General features: G+C 40.9%; 2 protein-coding genes across 5 annotated transcripts; one reads left to right on the forward strand and one right to left on the reverse strand.

The window, feature by feature from the left end:
* Nucleotides 1-1346: 1346 nt before the first annotated feature.
* On the reverse strand, nucleotides 1347-5547 carry pcdh20l (protocadherin 20-like). Of its 2 annotated transcripts, XM_031857773.1 has the most exons (3): nucleotides 5419-5547; nucleotides 3949-4881; nucleotides 1347-3567 (listed from the first exon to the last, which is right to left on the reverse strand). In XM_031857773.1, exons 1-3 carry the CDS (start codon nucleotides 5464-5466, stop codon nucleotides 2350-2352), a joined length of 2199 nt encoding a protein of 732 aa, XP_031713633.1. In that variant the 5' UTR covers nucleotides 5467-5547; the 3' UTR covers nucleotides 1347-2349. The 2 variants fall into 2 exon arrangements, with proteins under 2 accessions (XP_031713633.1, XP_031713632.1); XM_031857772.1 differs by having other exon boundaries at nucleotides 1347-4881.
* A 4592-nt stretch (nucleotides 5548-10139) lies between these two features.
* Nucleotides 10140-14181, forward strand: LOC116389244 (regulator of cell cycle RGCC). Of its 3 annotated transcripts, XM_031857784.1 has the most exons (5): nucleotides 10146-10433; nucleotides 11394-11558; nucleotides 12199-12279; nucleotides 12927-12989; nucleotides 13574-14181. In XM_031857784.1, exons 1-5 carry the CDS (start codon nucleotides 10412-10414, stop codon nucleotides 13579-13581), a joined length of 339 nt encoding a protein of 112 aa, XP_031713644.1. In that variant the 5' UTR covers nucleotides 10146-10411; the 3' UTR covers nucleotides 13582-14181. The 3 variants fall into 3 exon arrangements, with proteins under 3 accessions (XP_031713641.1, XP_031713643.1, XP_031713644.1); XM_031857783.1 differs by having other exon boundaries at nucleotides 10143-10433; nucleotides 12927-14181; XM_031857781.1 differs by lacking the exon at nucleotides 13574-14181 and having other exon boundaries at nucleotides 10140-10433; nucleotides 12199-13015.
* The last annotated feature ends 10505 nt before the right edge of the window (nucleotides 14182-24686 follow it).

Consider the following 24686-nt stretch of genomic DNA (forward strand, 5'->3'; position numbering starts at 1 on the left):
GGCATTCAGTCCATGTTTCTCCAAGGCCTTCTGTTTTTTAAAGCCGACGCTTTCAGCTTGATAAATCAAAAGAGGAATTAGCTGATGGATTATGGTTTATGAGAATGATAAAATGCTGTTTGTCTGTGGTCAGTGAAGAAGATCTGTCTGAGCCTGTGGACAGTCAGGTGACGCTCTCCAGGCTTCGGGAAATTGTCAGATACTATCTGTTTGACTGCAGTGTTTGAGATACCGAACTGAACATAAGAAGATCCCAGCTGGCAAAACTGATATGAGCTTTATCATTTATCTCTTAAATGGGTCTATTTAGTCCTGAAATGTTCCTTTTTTTTTTTTTAAAAGCAAGCTTAAAGTGGCATTCACAGACCATTAATATGTGGAATAATCAAGTGCGATAGAGCCTGTTAAGCCGGATAGTTGAGGGGCAAAGAGGGGTATTTCTCATCATCACCACACAGAGTTTCTTTGATAAGAAAACCATCACAACTATTTTAATTAGACTGGATTGTTATGTCATTTGTGATCATAAAACCCCTGATGTGTATCTCGGAAATAATCCATGGTATTTGGGTCGATGCCAGCTGGGCTCTTTGTCCATGTCAGCTCATGCAACCCCATAACCCACTATCAAATGTTCAGCTTTAGTAAAAAAGAAAAAAAAAAGAATTTGATTAAGATGAGATGTAGCAGGGTAGCATGCAGCAGGGAAGCATCACTGATCTCAGGTGACCTGACTGTGGCGGAGTGAGAGACTGTCCTCTGATTCATCTACACCCTCTGGCAAAATACCAGAAATAAAAGGACCAGATTTGGCTTCTTCTGTGTCCAGCAGATGGCAGGCTTTGTCTTGCCACAGCATTTGTACATCAGCAGACACACAAGTCTTATCCCACAATACGATTTATTTTTTGAGAAAAATTCAGTTTTGTCAAAAAAGCATATTTAAACCTGATGGTCCTAAAATCTAGTCCATAAGGATGTTTGACATTTTGTCAACCAGGTCAAACATGTCTCCTTTGAACCACTACAGTTTCATATACATTTGTACATGTTTTAAATCCAATAGAATCTGAAATTTCTTTTGTCAAAATGCCTCTTTAATGTGTAACTTTGTCATGTAGCACTTTATTTCCTTTAATTGAATGCAGTTAGTGTCACAGTACAACCCTATTCGATTATTTATTTTGAGCTGCTAGCTCTGAAATCCTCAGAGAAACACCACTCATGTTATACAAGCCTTGTTCTCTACTAACCAGCTTGTTGTACATTGTGTTTTACGACTCATGGTGTTCCTCCTTTCGTCTTACAAAGGTGTATCTTAAAAAGATCACTCAATAGTTTATGATATCGTAAAGATAAAAGCCCATTTCCTTTGGTAAAAGCTAAAACAATTATCCCACCCTCTTTGTGCAATTGTGTGTTCACAGATTTGTAAAAAATGTTTTACCCTGACTCATTCATATTTTATGCATCACTTAACCTGGTTTTGATATCTCAATTGTTCCCCAGCACACAAATGTACCAGTAATAACTGCCTTTTGCAACGATTTCTTTGAACACAGCGTGTTTTCATTCCAAACAGCTGTCATCAAAACAACAAGCCTGTTGGCTTACCGGGTGCAGTACAGTAGGTTTTTTTTCTGCCTTTTGGGTGCGATCCAGCGCTGTCGGTGAGTAGCAGCGCTATCGGATAACAGGTGTGAGGCGGTGACTTGAGATGGTGGTGTCCCTTCCCTCTGACGCCTCTCACCTGTCCACAGCTGCGCTCCGCCTCCTGTGGTCATCTCAGAGCTTGAGAGACTTTCATCACCTCCCCAGTGGAGGAACATTAAACCCTTTTGTGTGTCTAAATACTTTAGACTCCCCATCACTCTGAGTCAGAAATCTGAGAAAGACACAATCGACTTATAGCGGACCATTACCCCCAGTCTTCTTGTCACTGCAGGGGTCATGGAGAATAATCCCTGATGATAATGACTGGTATTTTAGCAATGCCTCACTGTGATATGCTCCATCTTATGATGACTACACTGTACACATCAAATGTAAAAATACAGTGTTCTGCATTTGTCTGCAACTCTCTGCTGGTAACTTCAAATACTGCACTTATCAGATCACCTTTTTATACGCTTTCCAGGCAGCTTATCAGAAAATGGATCTACTTTATTTCCACAGAATGTTGCAGTTTTACAATGTTTGAATACACTGTGTATCTGAACATTTCAACAAATTTGATTATCAAAATGCAAGAAGCCTTTGACAAATATTCAGAATGTATTCAATTCACAGTCTGATTTCATCCTTGACAAAGTGCGACTGAGGATTACACACATTACTTGCTTTATTCTGTTAATCATCAGAGTAATATTTGTCTTTGAGCCTGAGTGGAATCTCAATTTCCTCAATGTGCCCCCTCTTGTTCTGTTGTAGACTTCTTCTCTTCTGTTTCAGGTATAAAACAACTGTCGCCACAAGCAAACATGTGGATACCAGCATCATACCCAGGCCTACTAACAGCGTCAGCTGAGCAGATCTGGTGTCCTCCACCTCGCATATGGGGGCCTTTGAGGGGGTTTGATGCAAGTCAGATGTCCCTGTCCAGGTGGGCGCCCTGTCTAAGTTGCAGGGCCCCACGCTCTCATTGACCAACAGATTAACCCAGATAGTGGTATAAAGTGGAGCTGGTTTCCCCCCATCTCTGACCACAATAAACAGGTGATGCATTCCCAAGTCTTTCTGTAGAAATTGCTGAGCTACGGTGATGTTCCCTGACCTTGAGTCCAACCGGAAGGGGCTGCTGTTTCGCACTGACTCTGGCGCCACAACAGTGTAGGTAATCTCCGAATTCAGCCCCGAGTCCTCGTCGATGGCATAGATCTTTGCTATTATGGTGCCTGCAATGGTAGCTGGAGAGACAGTTTGGCACGAGGAGTTGCTGCTGGGAAGGATCACTTTTGGCTGGTTGTCATTGATGTCCTCCACAAAGATAGTTACCCTGGCAGTGGAAGTCAAAGCGAACGGGCGCCCATGATCGCTGGCCAGCAGGTAGAGTTCATAGCGATCGTCTGTCTCGCGGTCCAAGTTGTTGGTGGTGCGCAGTGTCCCGTCGGTGTTATCCACAACAAAAGGTCCACTGCTGTTTACAACATGCAACTCTGTGTTCCCGTTCTCTCCTTCGTCTGGGTCTGTCACCCCAACCCCCCCCACCTGGGCGAACGGTGGTACATCCTCACGGATAAAAAAGATGAAGTGAGGGGTCAGAAAAACAGGTGCATTGTCATTGTGGTCCAGAACACGAATGGATACTGTAGCCACTGACTCCAAGGGAGGCGAGCCGCTATCTTGTGCAAACACAGTGAGATTGTACACACCCTGCTGTTCCCTATCCAGAACGGCTGACACAGACAGTTGACCTGTCTCGGGGGCAATGTTAAAGATGGTAGATGTGTGTTTGTCCAGTCTGTAGGTCACCCTGCCGTTGTATCCACTGTCTGCGTCCGACGCTGAGACCCTCAGCAGTGACATCCCTGGCTGGTTGTTTTCCTCCACCTCCAGCTGATAGTGAGACTGGAAGAAAAGTGGAGCATTATCGTTGACATCTGCCACCAACACCCTGATCACTCGTCTGGAAGAAATGATCACAGATCCCTCAGCTGATCTCCCCTGCACTACCACATAAATATAATGTTCACTTTTCATCTCATAGTCTAGGGACTTTGATGTGGAAAGCAGATATTTGCCATTCTGTGGGCTCAAAGTGAAAGGCACCTCGCTCTCAATGGCAAGAGATGAGCCTTTAAATCTGCTGTCACCCTCGAGCTCTAAAACAGCTAAGACGGTGGGGGGCTGGTTCTCTGGTAACACTATAGTCTGGTTTTGATGCTCTGCTATGAACCCGATCTTGATGGTCAGCTCTTGGTTCGCCTTGGGGAGGACGGATACGGTTACCTGAGTGTCTGCTGGGGGGCAGTGATGGCCGCTAGCTAACACGTTCAACAGCAGCACCTCGGAGATGTCACTCTGGAGGTCCTGCGTTAGTCTGATGTGGCCAGTGACGCTGTCGAGGCTAAAGAGTTTCTTGGCCCGCTCTGAGACTTTGGGACTGAGGGAGTAGACGATGGCAGCATTCGGGCCTGAATCTTGGTCTGTGGCTCTGACCCGAGCAACCAGCATGTTCTTCGGGGAGTCTCCGGGGACGGTGACATTGCGGGGGCTGTCAGCGCTGAAGCTTGGACAGTTGTCATTAACATCTGTCACTGTGACTATTAAAGTTGCTGTAGCACTTAAAGGCTCTGAGCCACAGTCGGTGGCCACCAGTGCCATGTGATACATGTCCCGAGTCTCCCTGTCCAGAGCTGTTTGCACTACCAGCATGATGAAAGGCCCGTCTTCTTCCACTTTTAAACTGAAAACTCCATCAGAATCTTCTAGGCGGTAATGCAGCTCGCCGTTTGGTCCAGCATCCCTGTCCTGAGCCTGGTCATCTAGTATGAAACTGGTCCCCACAGTCATGTCCTCAGACACCCTCAGGTGTATTTCACTGTTTTCAAAATGAGGTGCATTGTCATTGATGTCCTCTATGATCACAGGAAACTGTATAAGGTCTCCCGAGGGCCCAACGACAGCATTGTGTAATATAATGCATTCCTCAGCTTTTGTCTCCTCGGGGCAGAGGGTCTCACGATCCATCTTTTGTTCAGTGGTGTAGAAATTGCCTGTGTTTTTGTCCATCCACAGATACTCTTGGGTCAGGAGCTGGTACTGAGGTGGAAAGTGTTTACTAAGTGACCCTGCCAGACTACCAGGCTCCTGCTCCTCTGGGATAGAAAATCGGACAGAACCACATATGAACTGCTGCAGATGGACCACCACCAGCAGATTCTGACGAGAAAAGAGACAAGCTGTGAGCAGTAATTCTTTGCTTTTTAAAATAACCAATTTCTTTTTAATTTAGGTTATGATTATACTTTATTTTATTTGTCTTTTTGTTGCACTTCAAACTGCCAGAACATAGAAGTTTTCCCTGGTGGTGATAAGGTTTAAACTGAATGCCGCAGTGAGCTCTTTTAAAAGCAAGCGACTGTACAATGAAGCTCACTTATCTCCAACCAATTACTCTAACACACAAACATGCACAAAAGCAAAAGCATGTGCTTGGCTTTACAAAAATGAAAAAATAACATTTGCATATATATCTGCATTTTCACAATCACATCAGTTTTTCTTTTAATCTTTACGAAGAAAAATGTAATCTTTAAAAAATGAGAACATTTCCAGCGTCTATCCAGCTACTTACTACAAAATTGCACAGAAGAACAACATTCCAGTTACACCCTTTCTCTCTATCAGAAGCACTGACACAGTAAGTATAGACACCATCAGAATGGAAAATCCTTGCATGGCTTTTGACTCACTGACCTGCAATAGTCCAGCCCAGTTCATATTATCAGGAGTCCCATGGCCCATCGCCCTCACACATGTTACTCAAGTTCAAGTCAGTGAGTGAATGCGGAGGACAGCGACCTAAACCTGCACAGCTGAAGGCATACTTCATTACATGCCCCACCCACAACACTTACCTAGCCTGTCAGACGGACACAGGAGAAGTCAGAGGAACAACAGGTTTACCTGCATGAGTTGGACACGCTCATTGTTTTGCTCAATAATAAAACAATGAGCAAGTGTGGGCTTATGTTTATGCACACATCTTGGCACTAAACTACACAGGACAGGATTAATGTTCTATTACCAAATGTGCTAACACACCTGTTTTTATAAGCACACCTGCCTCCTGTTTACTTCATAATGGTCTCTGAATCAGCTTCTCTCTCTCAGATTGTTTTTCAGATTGTTTCTCTTTTGTTCTGTCCAAATTACCAGAAGCCTCTATAACACCTGGAACTAGAAATCAAATCTTTAAATAATACCAATACAGTGTTAACAATGTTGGTTGCACAATAGCAGAAGGCAACCCAAAACCACACGTCATTAGTGCTATACCAAATAGATCAAAGTTTCATTTATAATGTTGGCATTATAATTTATAACTTTATGTGTTATAGCCTCAATCTTTCTCACACACAAGGTGAGCGATGTGGCGCTCAGTCGATTAACTTAGTCCAAAAGTCAAAATGTATTGAAAAAGAGATGGATATAATCATTTCCAAAATTCACTACATATTTCATTTAATGAAATGTTCTGCTTCAGACCATATTTGTTGGTGTTTAGCTTTTCAAAAACAACAGTTTAAAAAAACCCAAGGGAAGCGTGCAACGGGGCAGTCTAGCAGCAATAACAGCTTCATAAATTACATTTATATAAACACAGTAACCCAAAATCATATTTTCCCCATGCTTTAAGGTGATGATATCGTAAAATATAACGAGTACTTTGAAATTATATTTCCTTTTATGACTTGTTAAATGACTGCCATTTTCGGCCACAGTATTTATATTTAGGAGTGAAAACATTCACCTTAATTTAAATAAAACCAACAACAACAAACCGTGAAAGAATACATGAATGAACATCAAATTAAGTACAGAGCTATGGTGCAGAGCCATATACGACCACACACAAACGCAGTGAAAACTATCTTCCTACCTAACTGCCGTCTTTCTTCTGGACTTCTTTGAATAAAAAGTCATTGATCAGGTCGTCAAAGTCCAACTCCCGGACGAGATCCGATTCAATTACCATGAGTGACAGCAGGGAGAGGCGTCTCTGTGTCATCCTTTTTAGTTAATTTTTGATCCTGGACATTCGTGAAAATGACCGTTCTCCCTCACAGTTGCTGACAGTTAGTGTCAGTAGCAGTAACAGCATCACCTTCCACAGATTTTTGCTGAAAATGTTGAAACAGAGGGTATTTGTTGTACCAAAGCAACATCTTTAGCTTCTTTTTCTTTTTTCTTTTACGCTTTGCTGACCCTCTATCTCGCTCCTCCATGTTGACAGAGAGAGATTGGCCTTTGACCTATGGCCCTACGTCACTAGGCCTACCACATTATGACATTTGTTATTTAGTTGGCTAATTTACAAAATATTCAAACAATTTCATAATCATACAACATCTTCAAAATCACATTTACTCAATTTTTTTTTTTTTTTTACAAAAAATACTTTACCCATGCTGTCTATGGTCAAAGCCATTTCTGGTCCCCCTGGTCTCCTTTTGTTATACACGGAATGCATGTATAACCTCAACACTGTAATGCACAATCATGTTATTTGCATCTCTTTTTTTCAGGAAACAGAACTGAACAGTGATGTCACATGAAGGTATAAATGGTTATATCACCATAAATTCAAAAGATAAACTAAACTGGAAATGTAAACTAAGATTTATATATATACAGTATATGTATATACAGCAACAACAACTCCTTTCAACACAGATGCATGATAAATTCTCACATTTATTTCATTTTATAAAGTCTTTTTAAAGCTGCAAGATCCGAGATTTGGTGTAAACAAAGCAAGGAGAAGAACACACACAGAGGGAGAATGACTTAATTATCTGCTCAGGCAGACATTACTTTTTGTCTTTACATGGCAAATAGTTAAATACAGCTTCTTTAAAACACATTTGGCAAGTGGAAAACTGCATTTTATGGGTTGTATTGTCCCTTGAGAGGTATTTTAACAGGTAAAACGGACTGGGTGGGCTATAATCTTTCGTGTGTGTGTGTGTGTGTGTATTTTTGTCTTCTTGAGGCATCATAGACAACAATTGGCAACATATCTATTATTAAGAAAAATCTCTCCTTTTTTAATGTGATACAATTGGCCACAAAGTCTGACTTTTATTTCTTAAATTGTAGGCAGATGCCAGGTCACAATGTCACTGAAATAGGTAATTTACCATCTGAACACAGCTGGAAACTGCAACAGTCAAATGACATGATTCTTATATTAGAATGATTTTTTGTTTGTAATGTATTGTTTTGTGTCTTCACCCTCCTGAAAATGCCGGAGGAGCAGCTGGAGAACCACAGGGAGGCTCATCAGAAGCAGTTCAGTGGACTCCGAGACGAAGATCTAAGACAAGCAGAGGATGCCGGATGATCTCAGAGTATGGAAACACCAGTTAAGCAAAATGTTGTCTTTTAACTTTGATTATAGTATCATTACAGTTACAGCATGATTAAGTATAGTATGCGATATCAAAATCAGAAAAATGTAAAATGTCATAACAAATGTCATCAAAAATTAAAGAATATTTTGCCATAATAATCTAAAATAATATCATCATCGTATGATATGTCATGAAAATGTCACAACAAATATAATAGTATAGTATGTCGTGAGAAAATCTCATACTATAATATGCCATAAAAATGTTATATCAATTATCATAGTATGCCATGAAAGAGTCATAAGAAATGTCAAAAATGTTATAGTATAAAATGCCATAAAGGAGTCAGAAAAGCTTCATGAAAATAGGATATCAGATGTTATAAAAAAGTAATAAAAATGTCATGGTATAGAATGCCATAAAAATGTATATAAATGTCAGAATGTATAATTTTCCTGTCCGGCTCTCGATCGCTCCCTAAATTGGCACAAAGTAATTAAAACCTTGAGAACCCTTCTAGAAGTTTAGTAATAGTAGTTGTTGTTGTAGTAGCTGTTGTACTAGTTGTGTTTGATGTTGTAGTAGCTGTTGAAGAAGTTGTTGTTGGCACAGACGTGTGTGAATGGGATTCAAATTCTTATGTCGTCCTTCTGTTCTTTTCTCCCCAGATGACTGCAGATTTTCCAGACCAAAATTGAAGACGAAAGAATTTCTCCGCGTCGTCCAACGTCTTGTGCTTCATGAACTCAGAGGGCTTAACAACCCCTTGTTGGGTTGGCCTGCCGCATTTTCATTAAAATAGTTAGTGGTTTTCTGTTTCATAAACCCCTCCTCCTGTCTCTCCAATCCAACAGGAGGTGACTCAGTCTCATGCTCCTTTGTCCAGCGGTGGTCCTCTGGACACTAGCGTGAGAACTCTAACCCGTCCTTTGCACCTTACAAACCAGTTAACTAACCACTGAACACACACTATAATATTATTTTTTTATGACTTTTTCGACATACTATACTATGATTTTTTTTTAAAATACTTTTTCAACTTACTATTTTGTCTTTTTTATTAACCTTTTTTCAACTCAAGTTTTTTGTCATATTATTCTATCCCTTGTTTCACATGCTATACTATGACTTTTGTCGACATACTATACAATGATTTTTCCAACATACTATACTATGAATTTTTATGATTTCTTTTGACATACTATACAATGAAATTTTCTCTTTCATGACTTCATTCAACATCGTGTACTGTGATTTTTTTACGATATGCTACAATGACTTTTTTTGAGCTGTTATACTAAAACTTTTCCCGACATACTATATAATCACTTTTTTTTGGACATACTATTCCAGCGAATTACGCTACGACATTTTAACAACTTTTTTCAACATGCTATACTATGACTTTTTCATGACTTTTGTATAGCCTTTTTGGACTGTAGTTCAATATTCTTTCTGAATAAATGTGTTTGTGTGTGTGTGTGTGTTTGTGTGTGTGTGTGTGTTATTAAAAATGCAAACCCTAAAAAAATACTATAGGCTATACTCTAAGGGGCTATTCTGCATAATTACAACTTATTTAACCTATACTTTGCTGTATTGGAGTATGTTACCCTCTATTACTTTTACGTTAAGTTAAGGATCAAGAGTACCACTTCTGTGGGAGTTTGAACAGAAATTGCACTTGAGGGGCCTCTGTTGATGGAGCAGAGAACTGCACCGTTCACAGCAGAATTATGAAAGCAAAAAGTTTTATGACAAATGGAAACTTTTTCAATTCAAGTTCACCCAACTCAGAGTCAAAAATGGGTACAAATCCCCCCAATCAAAACTATGTGGCTAAGTAAAATATCCCAGATGTTTGGTACGATCTGACTGCAGTGTGACAACACCTTTACAGAGTGGTTGAACATCCTCCCAGTTTATATTAGTCACTAAAGCTTCACTCAAACTCAGATTATTCTTTAATGTAAAATCCTATTGTAGCAAGATCCGTGTGCCAACAAATTAATCGGGGGGGGGGGGGGGGGCTCTCGCCCTGATTTACGTAATGACTTCTTCTCACTCGTCAGTCTGTCTCAGTTGCGTATAGTTTTCCTTTCTATCTTTCCGCCCACTTTTTCCAGTCACAGTAGACCGCTGAGGGTTTTCTGCGACATGATTGGTTGTTTGTATCCGCTGGCTGAGCACGTGTGTGTGTGTGTGTGTGTGTGTGTGTGTGTGTGTGTGTGTGGAGGGCTTCATAATAAAACTACCGCCCTGACTGTCGGCTTTAAACCGCTCTGAATCCAGACGCACAGCAGCCCGCTGGTGTTTAATTTCCCTGTTCCAGCATGACCTCAGACATGACCACAGGTGAGTCTTACGACTACTTGAGCCGTTAGTTTTAAGTAGAGTGATAGTGATCACGGGTCTGTAACAAACAGCTGGCGCCTGTATAATTATTTATCAGAGGCTGTACACCATATTTTAACTTCTTCAGATCCCACACTTGACTAATCCCTTTTTTTTTTATCACATAAAGTTGATACATATTAAAGTTACACTGAGAAAGTCAGCAGTTTTGTAAATCATGTTGCCTGTTATGTCTCCTAATCTACATCATGCTTTCCTATTTGTTGATATATTTTGAACAGACTACATGCTTAAAAAAACAACACAAGTCATTACTTCTTGCTGGCTGTCTTCTTTCAGAACATACCAGACATTGACATTTTTGAATGTGTGTGTGTGTGTGCTTGTATTTTTCTTGCTGCATCAAACCTTTTGCTACTCCTTTTGCTTCCTACCCCATAGGGGCCTGTTAAAGCTCCATCATCATATTCATAAAATGCAGTTAAACAGAGGTGTGGTCATCCGTTATTTAATGACCTCTATTTAAGGAATAGCAAAAAGTGTTGTTTTATTGCAGCCCAAAGCATAGAACTTGAATTTAAAATGTAATATTTATGTATCACAGTAGACCAGGTGTTTTACAGGCTGTTAGATGTTTTATATGCCTTATGGGCTCTTATTTATTTTCACACATCAAGTTATCTGATTCAACCCACTGACAAACTTCAACTGCAGTTTACCTGCATTTAATTTTACTGTATACTGGATACATTTTTGTTATTTATTATTTATTATATTCAGAAATATCTAAGATTTTAGTTGTCTGTTGGTTTGTTTTATTTCAAAAATATATGTGTAAATGTAATTTTTTCTGGACTTCTATTTTTTTAGCTTTCTGCAAAAACAAGAGAAGAGCTTGAGAACATTTTCTTTTACTGGAATAATGTGGTTTCTCTCCAACTGCCGTCACATTTTCCGCAGACTTGGAGCTGGAGTTGGGCGAGCTGCTGCAGGAGTTCCAGGATGTGGTGGAGGAGCTGAAGGCCCCTTCTCAAAGCAAACCTCATGCTTACCACCACGTCCTGCAGGAGGCTAAAAGTCGCACGCGGCTCGGGGACGACAGCGGAGTCGAGGACTCGGATTACAGTGAGCGACAAAATCATCAAACTAAAACAATGTGGCTGTGATTAAGATGATATTTGCATACTTCACAAAGTGTGGACATTATTTAGTGCATCATTTGCTGGAGAGTGAGGTTGTCGGCAGCTGCCATGGGTGCCGGTTGAGCCCCTTTATCAGCCCAAACAACTGCAGCCTGACGCTTTCAATTTGCATGAAATTAGTGTTACAAGAGGACACATCACGGTACACTTCTATCAAAGTGGCTGTTTTGCTCATGAGAATAGCGGTGTACCGGAATGAACTGCAATTACGCATAACCCATTTCCTGGAATTGTCTGGAATTCTTTTTTTGTGTTGCGCGTTTGTCGACGGTTATGAGATAAAAGAAGATATTGTGTTTCTCTGTTCCCATGCGTCGTCATTATTGAGAGCATTTTGGCCTCCTAACGTTTCAAAAGCTGACACTTGGGAGTCTCTAACAGAGAACACACGTTTACCTTAATTTTACTGCATGTTATCATCATTATGTGCAGCTCCTGCATTGTTTTAAAGTGGTTGTCATTGTTGTTGTTGATGCCCATTTGCATGGGCTGGCCTTAGTGCTTGTCTTCTGTTTATTATCTCCACTCACCCTCTCCTCTCCTCTCCTCCCTCTCCCCCCCAGGCAGCGAAGCTTCTTTGGGAAACAGTTTGAACACCAGCGAGGAAGAGCTTCACACAGCAGGCATAACACAGGCACCGAAAGGTACTAGAGACTCCCATCCGCCTATCTCCATCCAGATAGCCCTCGTTCTTACAGTGATCACTATCGCTTTTGCTCTGATCACTATCACAACCACACAAAAGCCCTTTACATTAGGCTGGGAGCTCTTTTGTTTTTACACAACAAAGCCCTTGCCGCTGTGACTGTGACGTCTCAGACCCCCCCTCCCACACACACATACACACACTCTTCCCAAAACTCTTGCAGGCGTTATTTGTGCTGTTATGAAGCGATAAGACTGTCTTAGGTTTGTGTAAATGAATGAGAGCTGTTGCATTTTGTTGCATGCAGACGCACAGGAGACTACTGTTAAATCTCAATGGATGAAACCAAGAAGCTGTCATTCACATCTGTGTTAACGCAGAATACCTGAAGATATTTACTGGAGAGATCATGGTAGGAGCCAAGCTGCCTGGGTTGTACGGCTTCATCTCAGATTGTAGGAAATAATCTGAGATTTTTCAGGTCCAAAAGCAGTTTGGTTCGAATGTAATTCTGTGATTTAGATTAGTTTTCAGCTTTTGGTCCAAAGGAAATGCCAATGAACTGAGCTGCATTTCTCCACAAAAATGTTCCACTGCTTTTCTATAGTTTCTCAAATTCCTTTTCTTTCTGTCTTCTTTCTGCAGCCAAGCTGGGAGACACAAGGGAACTTGAGAGTTTTATCGACATGTTGGACCAGGAACTTGAAGGTGCGTGTTTAAGAGAATTACACCCCCCCTCCTACTCAGTCTTTTCTTTATTCCTTTAGCACTTAAGCTGACAAGCCACTAGGCAGTCGTTTGTAATGGTTGCAGAGACCCAGATGGAGTGCATGTGTTGTTACACATTGAAAAACAGAGTCCCTAGTAGTAGCCAGCTTGTTTCTACCCTGTACTTCCCCCCCCCCATTCATCTCTGAGCACCTCTTGTGTGTAAATGCCATGTCTGGGGACTCAGGTGGACTATCTACACGACCTTTTGTGATAATAGCATACTTGACTGCATGAGCACCGTGGTTCTGCTATCAGCACTAAAGCAGTGGTGTTTCTGAGGCCTGTGAACACATGCATGGTCCTGTGCAGGCACACAAACCACAAAGAACAAAGCATACATCCGCTGCTATCAGAGGTCTTACCGCAGAGAGAATGACTGTTGCATATGAATTGTAACCCCGTCCTGCATCTGTACAAGGCTCACCTCGGTGCATGTTTCTGTGTGTGTTAATATGCCTGTGTGCTTCCTCTTATTCTGGCTCCTGAGCTTTTGTAGTTTTCTCTTCCCCTCTCTTTTGCAGAGATGTGAACAGAAAGAGAAAGCGAGCCACGTAGAGGGGGGGGGGGAGAAACAGGCCAGGGGCGACATGGCTGGCTATTGCCGAGCAGACAGGCAGATCTACACCAGAGCAGATCTGATGGAGCAAATGCTCCCCTGGCTGCTCCAGGGGAAAAGGTTAACGTCAGAAATTAAAAGGCCACTCCATTCCAAAATGCAAGAACACCCTCAGACCCCTGGCGACGCTGAGGACTACATCCCCCCAGCATCAGATCCGAGATGTGTGACATATTCCAGAAACTAAACAAAACTTCCATCTGTCCGGCCGTACAAGAAAGACGCTGCTCAGAGTTCAGAAAGCATTTTGTGCAACGTTTAAAATGTTCATAAATACTATGTCAGTAAATACACATTTTTAAAAAGGAGATTGTTACAAATTACAGATGGCACTTTGATTTTAAACTGATTCTAAGTCCAAGAGGTTCAGATCTGCTGTGTAAATCAAATAACATTTGTGTGCTGCCATTTCCAGTGTACAGTTCTTGTTAATATTTGTGGTTTTTTTTTTTAGAAATAAATTGATGTACAGATGAATGCACATAAATAAAGCTACACTTTGATTGAATTTCATTTACATTTCCTTTTTCTTGTTGATATATCTGATAAATTCAATCTTGTTTCAGAATGAGTGCAGGGAAACTGCTGATCATGCCGTCTGTTGAAAGCCTTTCACTTTCCTAAAAAAAAAATTACCCTTGACAGTAGTGACAACAAATTGTGTTCCATGTGCCCACACCTTCACTATCTCCTGAATTGACTGTTGCTATACTGTCACACCACATGTCTCAGGAGCCCTTCACCCATCCTCCTTAGTGTGTGCCTATGCTTCCTGTATGTCTGTTCTGATTATGCTTTGAGTTTCACTTCTGCCTCCAAATCAGGAAACCCACAAATTTAGCTCAGACACCACGTGAAGTCAGCTTAATTAAAAAGGAAGTGCGTCAGTTGTGCTGTGAGAAACAATGCTCATTAAGACTTTGTTTTGTAACTCTTTTTGCGTGGGCTTTGACTCTACTGTAACTTATGACTACAAATCCAAGCTTTGAACAGAAGGAAGGAAGTTGTTCTGCTTTGTTTGAGTCGCCTGTAAAAGTGCATCTTGCAGTTTCCTAGCAGAGACTTTTCCATCGTGGTTTTGTTGATAGCCCGCTGTCACTTCCCTCCACCGAGTCTCATCCATTTGCAGGTGTCTCCTCCCTGTTGTCAGAGTAACACTGCTTAGAGAAACAGACAGGGCTGAGGTGAACGTTGTGGTTGTAAGGTGTGATTTTTCACTTGTGACTTGTGATTTTACATTAAGCGACATGTGCTGCATAATCCAGCTGAAGTATGCAAAATTATTTTTCGTCTGCTAAAGAGCTGCCAGATTTCCCTTCAGGATGTGGTCGAATGAGGAACTACAATCAGCAGTAAACAATCTCTGAAGTATTTAGCTGCACAGTTTATTCTCATCACACATACGACTCTGGTTTCAGGGTGTTGAGAGTCAAGAGAAAGTATTGCCCTCCTAGAAATGGAGATGTCATGAACCAGCAGTATATTAAGTTGTCATTGTTTTAAAAATCCCTGGACAGGTGGTTGATACGGCCCGTCATACCACCAGCCCTGGTGACATATTACAGTTAGACTGCTTGGGTGGACCTGGTTTTTGACTTTGTGTCAGTGGCAGCGGCCAAAGGAAGGAAGGCTGGACATTAAAGATACTGTTTCCTGTCTGTTTCCGTCTCATTAAAAGACACTTTGTACAGAGAGTTCACTGCTCTGAGCTCTGGCCAACTATTTAACCCCAGTGACTGGGACGAGAGTTGGCGCAGGTTTGGGGGGAGAAGGGTATAGTGGTGGAAGCAAAAGAGCTTAAAATTTGACATTACTGTAAAGCAAAGAGGAATAATTGGAACAGAGAGAGACCAAAAGGGAAAATGAGTGTTCAAACAATGGGGAAATACACGGGGGTGGTATAAAGTGACCTGCTCCTCCTGTGTTGTCTGTTCCACTTAGAGAAAGGCGAGGATGACTGATTGAGGTCACAGCTGGTCAGCATGGTAACAAACAAAGTTTGCTTTGACATGATGGAACTTCCCTCACAAACGAAGGGCACATCCTGTTTTTCAGAGAAAGAATGCAAGAATACAGGAAACGTGACGGTGTAATACAGATGAAACTAAAAGCCATTTGATTGGAATTCTCCCTTTGTGTGTCCCATGGTGGTTTGTCTCAGATTTGCAGCTCTGTAATTGGTCTGGCACTCGACATTGCTGCCGCACTTCCCTGCTCTTATTCACACTCATTTCATTGTACGCGAAAACTCGCCGGCCGCCAATTATGCTGTATGGCTGTCACTGGATTGCTCTTCATTGGGATCTGATTCTGAACTCCCCATTGTTTAGCTAATTACTATGAGAACACTGTTTGATTGGCAGGGCACCAAAGTAAGAGGCCAACATGTCGGCCTCTTGTTTAGATAACAGATTAAATGAGGAATGAACTGAGTTCATTAGCTGCTAAATTGGAATGAATTGATGTTATGATGAGACAGTGAATGGTCTTGAGAGTAGATGAAGACATACTAAATATCACGTTACGCCCCTTTCGGCCCGCACCTATATAGACTCAGGCTTCTTGGTAATAAATGTCACATCGACTTAAAATCTCCACACACAATGCTGGTTTGTTTTAAGTTAGTTAGCAGGCTAATGAAGATGTAATTGAGTATATCAGAATAGAGACACTTGTTATGATCAGACAACGAGTAAATGAAGCAGAGATATGGCCTGTGCAGTGAAGCTATCGTGGCCTAGATGAGTGCAGCATGCAGAGCACGCAGTCTTCTGTCTTCTGCCTGATGAGAGACCAGAGCAACGCCTCTCTCCTGAGAGATCCCCAAATGGTCCAGGCTAACAACGCTCTCCCATGGAATTAGCTGGCTCAACCGCCCAACACACATATACACAACTTAACCACCAACACACACACACACACACACACACACACACACACACACACACTGAATAGTCAGATTCTGACTGGGTCTTACATAACTGAGGCCAGTCTCTGAGCCCGGATCAAGAATTCTGATCACTGCTTTGTTATTCTTGCACAATATCATCTCTCATATGACGCAACTTCAAAGTCATGCTCCCAGTTATTCATGTAAGCCATAAATACTGTAAAACCATTTCTCCGTTATTTTAATTTCATGACATAACAGGGCAGTGAAACGACTGACTACAACAGTCTTGTACAGTTTAATTATTCAGCCATGCTTGCGCCGCTTCTCTAGGATGGCTGTCGGTTGGTTGATTGGTCGGTCGGTCCACTACCTTTCTCAGACAGTATAGCAGTTTTTGACATGTTACATTTTAATTGATATTTGTATACTAATTAAAGAGTTTATCTTAATGATGCAAAATTAGCATATTGTGTTTGTAAACTTATCATAATTAAGCATATTGAACAGTTTACAAAATTACTGTTGTAAAAAAAAAGAACATTAATGACTTCAAGTCCTCTGTGGATCATGAAATGAAATAGATCTATAAGCCAATACTCAACTCATTCACGAAAAGCTAATCACTACTCCCTCATTTTAAAGGGCAATGGACACATATTAATGGCTTATTTGGATTTTTGTGGTTGCTGTCAGTCGGTACCTGTAGCCCATGTAATTTCCTGTTTTGGTCTCTTACTCTCCAGACTTCATTGTATAAAACAGGAAACCAGTATAATTTCTTTCAAAGGAGTTCATCCTCGAAGAATGTGACTCATCCAGCCTTCACTGGACTTCAAATGAGCCATTGCATCACTGCTGACTGGGGATTTCTTGACGCCACTTCACACTTCCTCTTTCAACTCAGACAGGCAATTTACTCGAATTCATTACTGAGTCAAGCCAACAACACAGAGTTTATCAAAGAGCTCAAATATTGTTTATAACTACATTCATGGATTATGGAGCCTCTGTATTTTAAAATAGTGTTCAATTTAAGCTCTAGTTATATATTGGACACTGGTGAGAATAGGGAGTGAAATCAAGCTGTGAGAAGAAACAAACGTGTGAATGGAAGTGACAGTGAACATAGCTTTTACAAATGCCATGGGCTACAGTACCTAGTGGGCAGGAACAACGATGTTCTTTATTGTATTGTACCAATGTAGTAAGCTGTCAGTCAAACAAGGACGTCTCGGTGCGTCTTTACAGCTGTGAAAATGTGTCCAGTGTATCAGTAGTTTCAGGAGAGTGAATAGAAACAAATTTGTACAATCTTTAAGATCCAAAAGTAGACATGACGTTTTATAATAGTGCAAAACCTTTCTGTGGTTGAGATGATACTTCTTTCTAATTGATCAGCTGTCATTTTTATACCACAACTAACGACATAACAGCTACTCTAAATCTATTATAAGGCAGAGGATGTGAAATGTATTCGTTGAACACTGAAGGCAAACGGACCTGCATTTTTAAATACGGTGGGCTTCAAATTAGATTCCCATCAGCAAAACTATTGCATCTTTAAAAAGAAATTTGTAAAAGTTTCATGAGGTCAGACATTTATTAAACTTTGTGATTAAGTTTGAACAATATCTGGGTCTATTTGGGTTAAAAAATGACCACGCAATCATCTATTCAATTTGTCAGAAAAATTGGAGAATTCACTTCACAGGACTAACATTTAGGCGTCACTGACGAATGAATGTCTCTGCCTCTTGGCGCAAAAATAAGCTTAACTTCAAAGGATGTTTCCAGTAGTTTTCACATAAAAAAGTGGTGCCGATGTTTTTTACGGAGTAAGCTCAGATATTGATGTGAAACTCACAGTGCATTTGATCTGAAAGATCTGTGAAAAGCCTGGTAGCCTGGATTAGCACTTAAGATCAAATTGGTGCCACTGAAAGTCATTGTAATGTGATCTAAGTGATAAGATACTTTCGGGAAGTCCTCCGGGAGTCCTCTGTAGTCTGTGCTGGAGCACCAAAGGCTGGTGAGTTCATACACGAAAGGTCCACTGACGCAACCTTCCACTGCCACCAGTAAGCCACATCTGAGAAAGGCATTAGTGGACTGCCATCTGATGGTGAACTCCAGCTGATGCAACCAAGAGATAGCGGCTTGGGTCCGGGCTCAGCTGGCTATAGGAACGCCTTTTCAAAATAGCTCTGCATCTGCAAGATAATGCTGTGAATAATGAGAGCAGTTAGTGAAGGAATGAAACACTCTCAAAGTTGTGAATCTTGCCGTGACACTCCTTCTCCAATCCCGCTGGAACCTGGACCAACAGGTTAGGAAAAATTAGCCGTCAAACAGCATCTTGTGGTAACAGGGTTTTCTGGACAGGAAACAATAGATACCATGTAGATGCTTAAAATGTGCTCGTTGCCTGCTTGTTGTTACTTCTCTCACACACACACACACACACACTTAGAGCGTGCAGGCTTTAGTTTCAGCAGCCTTAGTGGTATCTCCGGGCCATCCATCTTACAGAGGGTAGATCATTATGTAGTCGACAGGCAGCTTTAGGCCGGTTGCAGGTGGGACTGCTTGTACTAGATGAACTATGGGCTGCCGTTGTTCTTTACTAGACCTCCATAAAAAACAAACCGGCCCTTTTTACTGTTGAATAGTACATTACACTCAAGCTTGTTGCACTCTTACAATGCTGCTAAAGTTTGTTGCACCCAAAGCTGTGGTAAAGGACCAAGTTGGTGTTACTTCATCTTTTTTTATTTTGACCAACAAATCCCATTAAAAGAACAAAACACAGCAATGAATTTATCCTGCTAACAAGTGCTGCCTGTGCAGCCACAGCTTGTAGCTTATGCCTCTGTGCCACAGATCGCCATCGCCATCCAAAAACCATTAAAACCATATAAAACAGCCTCACCGTTGGGTGATAATCTAGTTTATTTTGACACAACTCTGCAGCAGCATCTTCTCTGGACAGAAGCTCCGTGTTGGGCAGACTGAGCATGCAGGGGGATGTGGCTCTTTGCTTTAGTTTGACGAGCTGTGAGGAAAGAGCCACACTGTCTTTATTCACTGTAATTAAAGAATATGTCACCAGTCTGGCTCTTTTTTCTGTCTTTTTATTCGTTTTTGGACTGCAATGAGTTCAATGGCACAGATGCATACCCTATACCTCTGGCTGTGAAGTCTTGTTAGCAGGACACATTCATTGTTGGTTTAGATCTGTTGGGGGATTTGTTGATAATAAAATAAAAGATAAAATATGCCGGTCTTATCCTTTAATGCAAAAGCTGTGTGATTTTTTTTTTGGAGGAACAGAGCCCTCAAATACACTTACAAAGATGCTCTCTTGGATTGCAAAACACTCTCTATAATCATTTTATTGAATGAAAAATATACAAAACCACTATTATCAGCGCCAAACTTCCTGGTCTCACACCCAGTGAAAGTGAAAGTCATGTTCTATATTCATGAGAACCACAATAAGATACAGAAAGAATAGATATTTTATTTTTGATTACTCCAGTTTGCGAGATTATAAATACATTCTATGGACACAAACATAGAAGTAACAGGGCATCTTTAGTAATCTGTACAATGACACTGAGATAACAGAGATTTATCATGATGTATTTGGGCTCAAACACCATCGCTTTTGTTGTATCAGTCCTAGTTTCTGGTGAAGAATGTGTTCGAGTGTCTGGGTGTGATGCCACCAAAAAAGCTCCAGTGCAGGTTGGCCCTTGTTATATGAAATCCTGAAAATATGCCAGTGATTTGTCTATGCTCTGTGGGTACAAAAGAAAATTGTCTAGAGTGTGTTTTTCCCATGGAAATAATAGATTATTGATGTTTTGACAGAAAGCAGAATGATTTCCCTTTGGAGAAAAACAGGCTATTTACATTTGAACTACAAGAGTTTTGGTTCTATTTAGCTTCCCAATAAGTAATCTTGATTAGCGTCTTAGTCAGCAGAGAAGCGTAGTAACTCAACAAAATTAGACCGTAAATGATTGGAAATGAGCAGGGAGTCCACATTATGTCACTTACAAAGCAGAAGAAAAGGAAAATAGGCCAGTCGTCTCCGTGTGAGACAGAGGTAGAGCTGCTCAGATTGCATTTTGGATGAGAAAGGATAAAAAAAACAAAAAAAACTGCATGAAGCAGGAAGGAGAGAGTAAAGTCGAATGAGACGCAGGAAGAGAGAGCAATGAGGGTGAGTGAGAGGAAATATAGGTAACAACACATTCGCCGCGGTAGAAATAAAATTCTCAATTTCTGCACACGCACGCACACTCATACACACACACACGCACGCACACACCTGCGGCTCTCTCCCAGCGGGTGGCACTGTGTAATTTGGCACATCCATTTCCTAGGCTGGGTTTGTCTTCCATGCTGTCGAGGCAGGAGGCAGTCACAAACCCCATCGGGCTATTCCAGCCAATCCCTGAATGATGTCACTTTCGAAACACACTCACTGAACTGCAAACAAATCTCGACTGTGGAAAAGTGTCTCGCTCATAACTGTCCTATTTTTCTACTTGTGGTGATTCTTGTCACAGGAGGTTTGGTCTGATTTCATCCAGCCTTCAGGTGTCTGATTGCTCAAGGAGTTCGACCCCGTTCTCTCTCACTGCACCACACCACTGCACTTTACATGGTCTTCCCCTTTGGTCAGGCACTTTATGTGGCTCTTCACAGGGCCATGTATCCCAGACCGTGTCCCAGAGGCCACCAGGTCTAACCCTGCCAAAGTGAAATCTGTCTGCTTTGACAGCATATGGGAAAATTACATGGCAAAAAACAAGTTGCCCTCTCATGACATTTCTTCCCTTTGATACTTCACTCTCAACTCCGCCACTCAATTTTAGCCCTGTGCCACAGTATGTGTGTGTGTGTGTGAGTTGGGGCCAATGGAAACTAATCTCCCACCACGGCAGATGGATCAGAAGAGGGGACTACTTTGATTCATATTCTTTAAGGTCTGGGTCACTCGAATAGCAAATAACAACAACAACAACAATAAAAGAAGGAATCAATAATAAATTGAATGGCAGATGACATCTTGTTTGTGGCACAAACAGCACAAAATTGTTTTTAATCTAAACTCAACAGATTTTTTGGGCCACACAACACTGACATATTATCATCCTTTAAGTTGATGAAGTGTACTTGTTAGCAAACAGTTGCGTATTTGCACATCCAGGAGCTCTATTCACTCACTCACGCCGATATTGTCTGTCTGCTGTTTGGTGTTGGTCAGGTAGCGTGCAGTGGATTAGTGGCTTTTTTTTGCTGAAAGCCTGCTGTGTCTTGAAATGAAACAATGAGAGCAGTGAAAGGAACCAAAGGTTGAAGTAAAGTTGCCAGCCATAAACCAAAACAATGAGCTAAAAGATGGTTAAATGCTCTGTAGAGCTGCAGAGATAACTATGAGTGAGTTCGTCCCCATGACACACACACGAGTCATTTCAACCATTGTTAGTTGAAAAAATAATGATTGCAGCAGCTTTAAAGAATTCAACGGCAACTTGTTTTTCTCAAACAATACCCTTGTGACCTCAGACCTCACTGTGAACAGTTTTTATTGGAACTATTTTCAACCAAAGAAAAAGTACCTCAAACAGTCAGAGGAATGTATTTTAGAACGGATGTTTTCTTTCTGGAAATAAATTTTTTCTTTTGTTAAATGTGATATTTCGATGCTGTGAGCGCAACAAACAAAATTCCTTCAACTTCCATTGTATTGAGGTGGCTGCTGAAAGAGACACATTTCTAAAAAGCTTGACCAATTAAAAAACCCAAACTTTCTGCATGGTTAGATGTCACAACAGGTAAGTTTAAAAAAAATATTATGCTTTTGAGTAATTTAGGTGAATCAAATCTTTAAGGACACATTCCAATTAGAAAGATTCAAATCTATGTTGCAGTCAGGAGCATTTAAAAAGTATTTTTTTGCTCATCAAAATGCCATCGATAATGTTTGTTCATATCAATGCCGGAAAACAACGTATTTACAGATATTTCCACTAACAAGTTGAACTATTTGCATAGCCTTCTTCTTACGTAGCCACAAGCACAGAGATATTCTTAAATGTTTCTGTATGTGTGAGACAGCTCCAGGTAGAAACCAGCCTGTTTATCTCTTAGCGGCTGATGCTCAGCTGAAGACGGTATAGCTGATTAAGAGGTGAGACCATATAAGGCACGATGAGCAGAAACAAGATGACTCACATGGATCAGTCTCCGAGCAATTTCCCTCACATAACCCCTTCTCTCTTGCTGCGACTGGCAGGATCGGTGATGAGCTGACCAGGCTGTGCTTCTCACTCTGCTGCATCTCCAATCATTAACTACTAGGGGAAGTTGTAATGGAATACTTCATAACAATGTTGAGGTCTATGTGCATGAGCTATAAGGATTGAAACACTGATCTAGGATCACTGGTCAGGTCGCATTACTGCACTTCGCTGTAGGACAGGAGACAATCTGTGCCACGCCAAGTCACTTTATGAAAATTGTCAGTTTTACTCGCAGAATCAATAACTCCAGTTTTGTCCCCGAGAATAAAATATAATAGGATGCAATATGAGTACATCAAGGCAATCTTTTCACAATCTCCCATTGCTGCAGCACTACTTTGCATGAATTACAGTAAAATCTGGAGTTATGCACGCAGATAGGCCCCAAGCTGTTGGCCTGTTTTTCAAAGGTTTCAGCAAGTGAAGAGAGGGAGGGGGAGGGGGAGAGGAGAGAGGAAGGGGTAGGTAGAGAGGAAGTCCTGGGGGGGGGGACGACTTGCACTTGCTGCAAGAATGTTTCTTTTTAACACATTCAAAATTGAAATAATAAAGTCATAAAAGGGATGGAAAATAACTTTGATCAAGAAGAGAAAAAAAGTTTTGTAAAACTTTATATTATTCATTTTTTACAGTTTTAATTTGGCACATGGCACAATCAGCATGTATGCATCTGGTATACATAAATAAATATTAAATATTTTATACATAAATATACATATAGAGCTCTTACAAAGACACCTGGAGAAGTATTTGCTTAGGATGTTTCAAATGACAACAATACATAGAAATTATTTGTGTTGGTGCTTTGCAGTCTGAACATTGTCTGAATTGTTTTTTAAGTGGGAGCCCTATACATATATGTATGTATGCCCATATTTATATATATATTCAAAGAAATACAAGTGTGCACTGATGGAGGTTTATTCAGTGCAAACAGGCCACTGTCTGCTTTTGAAGAGGAACTCTTACAAAGTCAATGGAATCATGTCAGTTAGTTCAGTTGAATCTTTAGCTATTTTTTTCTCTTACACGTAAAATAATATATTTATTTTGTAACCTTTAAGCAAAATTAGACATATATAACTTTGAAAATAACGAAAGTGCTATTTCGCGAAGACATACACCCAGAGACGCAGCAGAAACACTACTGGTGGTGAACGAAAATCAACAACATGAGAAAGTACTCAGCCCCCCCCCCCCCAAAAAAACACATTATACAACCTACAAACAAATAAACAGGTGCAGCAACACACACACACACACACGCACACACTCTCTCACTCACACTCACACACACACTCACTCACTCACTCACTCACTCGCTCGCTCGCTCGCCACTCTTGCTTTTGCAAGTTCCGACAATGAGTCTCTTCCTTTATCTTGGCCTCTTAACCACGCTTGCGCTGCAAGGAACGAGAAATCATTTTCACATGCACACAAACACACAGGTGCTCTAAGCAGCATGTGTACGTGCACACTTTGTGGAGATATCAGATAGCTTAACAGATAAATTGGCTGTAAAAGATGCACTTTTTTTTCTTAACAAAACAATCACAGTAACATAGTATTTATCTCTGCCTTCTCATCTCCCGGCAAGAGCTGTCTCAGACAAATCATTTCTATATGAGATTTAAAAAAAAAAAAAAAAGATAACACCATTTGTGTGGCTGTTGTGTTGGTACGCAACAGAAAGAAAAAAATGAGTTGCTCAAAATGGGCTTAAAATCTCTACATCTGCATATCCTCTAGGTTCCCATCCTGGATTGAGTCTCTCATCTTTGAGTCATATCGGTTTCTAACACACTCCA

This window comes from Anarrhichthys ocellatus, unplaced genomic scaffold (assembly GCF_004355925.1).
Source record: "Anarrhichthys ocellatus isolate YVR2014 unplaced genomic scaffold, GSC_Weel_1.0 scaffold19, whole genome shotgun sequence".
In the NCBI taxonomy this organism is placed as follows: domain Eukaryota; kingdom Metazoa; phylum Chordata; class Actinopteri; order Perciformes; family Anarhichadidae; genus Anarrhichthys; species Anarrhichthys ocellatus.